Source organism: Scophthalmus maximus, chromosome 4 (genome assembly GCF_022379125.1).
Source record: "Scophthalmus maximus strain ysfricsl-2021 chromosome 4, ASM2237912v1, whole genome shotgun sequence".
In the NCBI taxonomy this organism is placed as follows: Eukaryota; Metazoa; Chordata; class Actinopteri; order Pleuronectiformes; family Scophthalmidae; genus Scophthalmus; species Scophthalmus maximus.
In genome coordinates this window covers 8022500-8030300 of record NC_061518.1, presented here as the reverse complement: position 1 = coordinate 8030300, position 7801 = coordinate 8022500, and the positions used below count along the sequence as shown (strand labels likewise).

General features: G+C 42.2%; 1 protein-coding gene across 7 annotated transcripts in view; it reads left to right on the top strand.

The window, feature by feature from the left end:
* Window positions 1-1800: 1800 nt before the first annotated feature.
* Window positions 1801-7801, top strand: part of dmxl2 (Dmx-like 2) — a 35628-nt gene continuing 29627 nt past the window's right edge. For 5 of the 7 annotated variants that reach the window (XM_047331431.1, XM_047331435.1, XM_035627468.2 and 2 more), the window contains exon 1: window positions 1801-2350. In XM_047331431.1, the coding sequence (XP_047187387.1) occupies window positions 2264-2350 (87 nt within the window). In that variant the 5' untranslated portion in view covers window positions 1801-2263. The remainder of the gene's footprint in view (window positions 2351-7801) is intronic. The other 2 variants (XM_047331434.1, XM_047331433.1) reach the window with 1 other exon arrangement.

Sequence of the window (7801 nt, the reverse complement as noted above, 5' to 3'; positions counted from 1 at the left end):
GACACACCCTTAAGCCGACGGCCCTTTAAAATCAGCCAAAGACAGAGGAACAGAAACAGGCAAATTTCCATCACTAATTGTGGCCAGTCTACGGTTGAAGAACAGCTGTAACGTCTGACGCTTGCCGTTCAAGAAAACCAGTCAGTAAAATGCTAAATGGACAGACACAATATTACACATGCCACATGACGAGTGTGCCGGGCCATTGTTGTTGACACTGTTTATATGTATGTGTCATATTCTCTCTGGGCGACTGCCTCACAGTTTTCCGTTCTGCCGTCCTGTGTGTCATGTGTGCTGGCAGGCAGGTCCTGCCTGGTGATGTCAGCCTGCCTCAAATAACTAGGCTAACGCTGTGGTGGTTGGTTGGATATCGTCCCTATCAATCCGCTCATCAATTATCTAGAACGAAAAAGCAGAGACAGTGACAGTGGATATATCAGAAGGCGTGTAAACGGGATGAACATTATTATGGTGATGTGCTTTATTCATATCAGTAAGAATCGAGATGAGGGACAGTTGCAGCTTCAACTATCCTCACCTAGATCTAATTCTCACTCAATATTCTCTGAAGAATGTTGAATACAGTGGACATCATTGTCACTGTACCACATCTAATGGTGTCTTGTGCTGTCAATGACATGGAACATTTCTTAAAAGCATTGGGCTAATTTATAATAATAATAATAATAATGTGAAACTCACAATGGACAGTGTTAACACATATCCGAATCAAGATATATTGAATTATTTAATCCACGCATTGATTTTCTTTGTCAATACTCATACAGTTTGGTCAGAGTCAAGCTGGTGGTTGCTAATGTAACTTGAGGCCACCAGCCCTTAACAGAAACAGATATTGCAACAAACTGAGATGTATTTTTACCGTCAAACTTTTGTTGTATACTAAGTAGCGATGATGTGAAGATGTATTGAAGAGAAGTCCGCCGACACCGTCTTGATTGTAAATAAAGGTTTATTACAAAAAGACCAGCATCGATTCAAGCCCTGCAGAACTTGGAGAGTGCCCGGCCAAAAGGACAACCCTCCCGACACTTCTTGGGGGTTATATTTATAGGCCCATTGTTGGCTTGAGTAGGAACATCTGGTTCGAATCAAGTTATGCTATGTGAGACGTGGAACTTAAAGGGTCAAGAAAAGGAGTGGTAAGGGTCCTCAAAAGGCCCCTTGCATAACATTCCAAAGAAAGAGATGTAAACACATATTCCCCTCTCATTCCATATATGGACAAAAAGACACTACACTTTTCTGTTGATAAGGTCATTGATTCATGAATGAATTGTTTCAACTGACATAATCGGAGGTTAAAGGTGAGCTAGTCGATCATTTCATTTGTATCATTTCAAATCAAAGATTTAAACTATAAGGTATGCTTCTTGCATGCCTTATAGTTCAAATATAGGGGCCCATATGAGAAAAAAAAAAATACTACACAAATAACCCAGCAGTTTTGAGAGTGTACACCTCCATGACTTTCTTTCTGTTAGTGTGACAGCTCTCTGCTGCATTTCAATGCTGTTTTATATCGACGATTTTCTATCATAAGATAATTATTTACAGTACCCCATGAGTTCGGGTTTGCCCCAGGCCGACCCAACATTTACGACCGATGCACTACAGAACTGTCACGCCGTAAACATAGAAAAGCGATACTAGAACAGCAGTACAGTGTCCCGGAAAGAAGCACTTTGCACTACCAATCACTGACAGCTGTTTTTATCCACACATTCTAAATAACATATAAAACAACGTAAACGTGTGTCTGTATTATTCACACGCGAGCCCACAAACGAAACCCCCGGGTGCGGGGTGAAAGTAAATGCAGGAGTTGCTGTTGACCCAGTCTAGATGACCGGGATCTGGGGCCATTCTGTCGTGCCTGGAAGAGCGTCGTGAACGCGCATGTCAGGTCCGCTGCGGAGATCCTGCTGCTGCCTCGGCTCCCACGACTCATCGCGGGGATGGTGTTGACAGCGGGAGGCGGCGGGCGGAGAGTTTCACGCGATTGAATCGATGACAGGACCAGGTGAAATCACATCGACACCCAATCCCCCCCAGTCCGGCGGAGGAAGACGGACACTCGCCAGGCCGAGGACTGCGCTCACAGCTCACAGCCACCGATGGAATCCCCGGTCGTCGCCAGACGGAGAAACCGAAAGGGTGGACTTGTTATAAATAATTAAAAATAGATAACATCAAAAAAACCAAACACCATTCCTGCTGCTGAAAGATAAGGGGGAACATGCATCTGCACCAGGTGCTGACGGGAGCGGTGAACCCCGGAGACTGCTGCTACTCGGTGGGGAGCGTGAATGACATTCCTTTCACGGTGAGGTTTTATTTTGACAATACTCCACTCGCGATGACACCCAGCGAAGCTAACGCCCGGCTAGCTCGCCAGCTAGCGAGCTAGCTGGGTGAGTTAGCTAGCTAGCTAGCTAGTTGTGATGGCTGTAAGCGGGCGGGCGTGCGGGCTAAAGCGCCGTGTGCTAGCCAAGAACTGCCGCACCGACGGATTGACGAGCGAGCGGCTCGACACCACTCTCGGGGGGCGGCGTCCTCATCACGAGCCCCCCGGGTTCACCACACCGGCAGTCGGTCACACACACACACACACACACACACACACACTCGAGCGGACGCTCAGCTGTATCCACTCCTTTAACGTTATAGTATGCAGGGCTCCAGAACTAGCCACTCGAATGACCTTTAGCCGCATCTCGTAAGGGAACCCCTTTTGCGCAGCCGAAACATTATCGTGAGGTGTTTGGCAATGGGACACACGCTCCGACCAAATTATGCAGTGCACCAGCACCGCAGGCGACCGTGCACGGGGGGTTGTGGCCGAAATGCGCACCACCACAGGCTGAATTGCTCTCTGTGTGTGTGTGTGTGTGTGTGCAGAACGAGCTCAGCTCGCTACCGTTAAATCCTCCTCCGCGGATCATTAGCTTCGCCGTCGTCCCGGCAGCATCAGCTGCGCCAGCCGTGACGTAGCGAGCCATATATGGACACACGGGCCAGAGGGGCCGAGTGGCAGCGTGATGAGAATTACATCAGCAACAAAAAAACAAAAAACCTTGGTGCCCATCTGTCAGCATGGGGTTGAGTGAAGATCCATCAGTCATGGATGTATATTTGTGCACATGCTGATCAAACATTACACGCAAGAACCAAAGTGCGTGTCTGTCATCTTTGAGCTATACTGCATGTGTATATATATATATATATATATATATATATGTGTATATATATACACCATTTACTGTAACTATGGTCATTAGAAGTTCTTAATATTTTTAGACTCTTGTGATTTGCAAGTAGACAGAGGTGCTTAACGCTTCTTAATCCCTACAAATGTTGTGGGTAGACGAGTGTAGTAAAAATCTTACTCAACTCTTTTACTGCGAGCACATGATGAACGCTGATGACTTTATTGATAGCTGGACGATCTTTCATAAAACCCCTCAAAAAGCCATATTCTCCTTTACCTGAGTGGTTTAATATTGCGCTGTCATCTTGACAGGTCCTCTGGGGGCCGGGGTCTCGGTTTGTTTACCATAATGTTTAAAATGACAAAGAAACATTCTCTCCGATAGTATTCACCCGGAGCTTAGGGTTTATTTTGCACAAAGACTGAGCAATGCAAAGTGATGCTACTATTATGCTACCAAATCAGATATTTCAGTTTTAAGACCTGGAGCAATGTGACTGGATCAGTTAAACTGTGCCATTGCAGGTTCGCAGTATGTTTTTTTGCTCAGCTAAGTTGTACGCTACTCGTGCCTGGATCATTCTGTCTAATGGCTGCCAAATCTGGGCTTGGTCTGTTCTTCCTATTGCCCATTAGTGAGGTGGTGGAGCCGTTCTTTTTTATATATATTTTTTTCATTTCTCTCAGAATCAGACAACCCTCCTATACTTTTTGATTCCCTCTTTCCATTAGAATGTAGGAGAGGTCAACTGATTTTTAAAGGCTGAGGGATACAATCATGTTAGTTAAGCTCTCAAGGTAATTAGGTTAACATTTTTTTTGGGGAAAATACATTAACACTGTATAATTCAGCAAACGTGACTCAAGGAGTATCAAGGAAGCTTCTGTAATCTTATCTCAAAAGTGAATCAAGCCTTTATCACTGTAACATCAGTCTGACATGTTTACTAGGCATGACATCCTTTGGCCAGCAACTTAAGTGATTTTTTTGTCGCTCTGGATTTAATCCTTTTAGTGAGAGAACATCCTGATGTGGGATTTGGTGGGTTACATTGTTGGAATATGTTTAATGTACAATTGTGTACGCGCAGTTTTGTTTTGGTCAGGATAACTTCTGTTGCCCGTCTCATTACGTTGTAAAATGCCAGTCTTACACGTCATTAATGTTCACACAAATGTAGCATGAACATTTTTATTTTCGCGATTTTGATTGTTGAACAATCAATCAACCAAACCAATTAATTGGCCCACTTAGAGTATAGTGCAGTGATTTACTGTCCCGTTAATTAATGTTGAAATTCTGTGCAAAGCAGTGGTCACCCACTCCCTTTAAACTGACCCCAAGTCGGGCTGTTTGAATGTTAACAGGCCTGGCCTTTTTGTACCTGAGGTCATATCTGCTCAGCAACACAGAACAGAGCTGGTTGTGAAGCTCAAGCTTTGCACGTTGCCAGAAGCCCCCAGTTTCTGTGCCTGGTGTTTTCTATCCGTGTGTCTGAGAGGGTATTTGAAGAACAGTGGACATCATGTCCAATGCAGTTACACTCACTCTGACCCCTAGAGCTCATAGGCCAGAACCTGACACACACACACACACACACACACACACACACACACACACACACACACACACACACACACACACACACACACACACACACACACACACACACACACACACACACACACACACACACACACACACACTCTCTCTCTCTCTCACACACCAGTATGGTTGGCCAGTGGGTGGTGTGGTGTGTACATAGTTTTGTGTTGAAAAATCCACAGTCAATTGACAGAACTATGAGTAGGCTTGTGAAGGAACCAGATGGCACGAAGTAAGACGAGATCTGTTAAGTATTTAGGCGAAAGCAAATGTTCTTTCTCACAATGGTTTATAAATTGCCAGTTCTGATTGTTCAAAATGGTTTGGGTGTGTTGTTATTTAACCATTCGACTATTCTCCACTTTTGCGATTTGTGTCTGTTGATTATATTGATTATATTGTTAAAGTCAAACACTAATCACTAGATGATAATTGTAAAAATCATGGCGAGAAAGACGGTTATTCTGTTTCTCTACTTTTTGACATGTGGTTGATGCTGTAAATGTACCCACAAACAGCCTGTTGGGCTTTGATATGCAGAACTGCAGATGTGTGATCTTCTAAAAATAGCTCAGAGAGAGAGAGTGAGAGTACATCCCACCACCAAGGCAGCATCATTCTCTAAATTGAAATATTTAAATGATGATTTTAATACATCTGGATCTTGAGCTACATCAGAACACAGAAATTGTGAGATAATGTAAGACAAGTAAGATAGCAAGAATTTAGCAAAAATTTTAGCATTATGAACACTGACTTATGACCAGGCTAATATAAGATTTTGGGGAATAGATATAAGCAGATATGTGCAGTGATTACAGTTACAGTATGCATACATTTAGTTATGGAGTTATGTTTGTGTATGTTAAATAGACACACAGAAATTTGCCTCCAATTATAAAATATGATATATAATATCAAAACACAAATGAGGAAACTTTACAGAGCTTTTATGTATCATGTATACTCAGGAACCGAGTGAATAGAAACAGATTCTTTCTCTCACAGTTGTTAGAGTTATGTGCTTTATAAATGAGGACATGGTTATTGGCTCCAGATCCATGCCTAAAAAAATGTCAAAGATATAAAGTACTTTTAAATATGCATTTGTGATAACTATAGCTAGATAAACAAACAGAACATTACCTCCTCTGTCTATTTTTTGAGCTCCATTGTGTAACTGCGAACGCAGCCAGTCTAGTCTGTATTGATTATGTTGCAGATGTCATGACCAACAGAAAGTATGGAGACATTATCCGAGCTGGACCTGGTTTAGTTCAGCTGTTGACGTTGGCTGTTTCACCGTAGTCGTGCTGCAGAGAATAACAAGGCCTGTATATAATGATTATAAACAGTGGGATCAAAGTACAGGCCTGTGTTATAGGTTTTTGCCAGTGATAATGTCTTAATACAGATTGACAGAAAGAACAGGCTACTAAAGGTCAGAACTAATCAGTTTTGAAATATTTGCAGCTAAGGTTTTGCTCAAAAAGCACAAACATGACGATGGAACATATGTTTGCAGCTGTGAATGTGGTAATATCTCCACGTGATAGTGTTAGGCAAGTGGCACTGGATGGAGAAGAAGTGATCCCTCTCTGTCTTCCTCTTATCTACTTTCATTACCACAGCACATGACTGCATTGTCTCTTTTTCTTCTAAGATACGTTTACCCTGAGGGACAGCTGCATCCCTGCCTCAGGGCGGCTGCCATTAAGGAAATAGCATTCCCAGATGCTCTTAACTTGCGAGATGTTAATTGACTTCTTTAGCACTCATCCTCATCATAAACATGCCATAAATAGATGACCACGCCGTCTTACAATAGAACAAATTGACTGCCTGGACTTCACAAAGGGGTTTCCCAGAGTTGGTCAGTAGTGTTATACATATCCTTATTCTCTTAAAATTGTATTTCTGGGTAACTTTGCATGCTCACATATAGGGAGCCAGGTATAAGAAATTTAAGCAGAATGCAAAAAATGTCCCCAGTAAAATATAGTTAACATTTTACATAATAATAATCACAGTTACATAAAAAGTTTTTTTCTCTACTTGTCTTAGATGCAATGGGTTTGTCATTGCCACTGTGTTACAGAGAGGTTTATCCAAAGGCTGCGTCTTTCTTGAGGTAAGCAGCTTACATGATTGACAGGGAGGGAACTTTGCTGCTTCAGGGTTGCACTCCTTTATTAGATGCTTGGGTATAGATCCAAGTACACTCACACTTAATGCTGTCTTTTGCTGAATCAAACAAATATCCTGACGGCAAGCCAAACATTAAATTAATTAGACCGAGGGTCCCGACTGTCGTGTCTTAGTTTTATTTGTTTTAAGGACAGCCTTTGATTGAAATAAATTTTTATTTGATAGCTAATAGCCATAAATGTTTTTTTTCCACCATTAATTGAATTCCTTCTGCCCCTCAGAATATGAGCATGTTCACAGTAGTGCATTATTTGTAGGAGCCTTTCTGAGATGCTAGAGATGAGAGGTGTAATTTTCTCATAATGACTGACGTATATCTTCTATCAAAAAGCAAACAACATAAAAACAACTGAGACATAAACTCACTCAAAAATGAAGGTGATGAGGACATGTTAGACATGTTTTTTTTTTTTCTCGTCGTATATCAGTAGGTTGTGTCAATGTTTACCATGATGCTCTATATTAATATTCTGCTACTACTACTAATGAATCATCCTACTTTGTGTTGCCATCCCTTAGGATTTCGTTCTGTGGATAATAAAAGAAATACAGGACACGCACAAACTCAATACAGAAACAATTATGTTCCATCACTCAGTTTATGGCAGATACACTCAATCTTATCAGCATGGCTCAAGATCCTACTAGGTCCAAATTACTGAGAGAGTAGAATGGATTCTGTGTGTGTGTCCTAGACAGTGCGTGACGGTGACTGCTTTTAATTCCAGCTGCAATGTGCACAAGAAAATGCT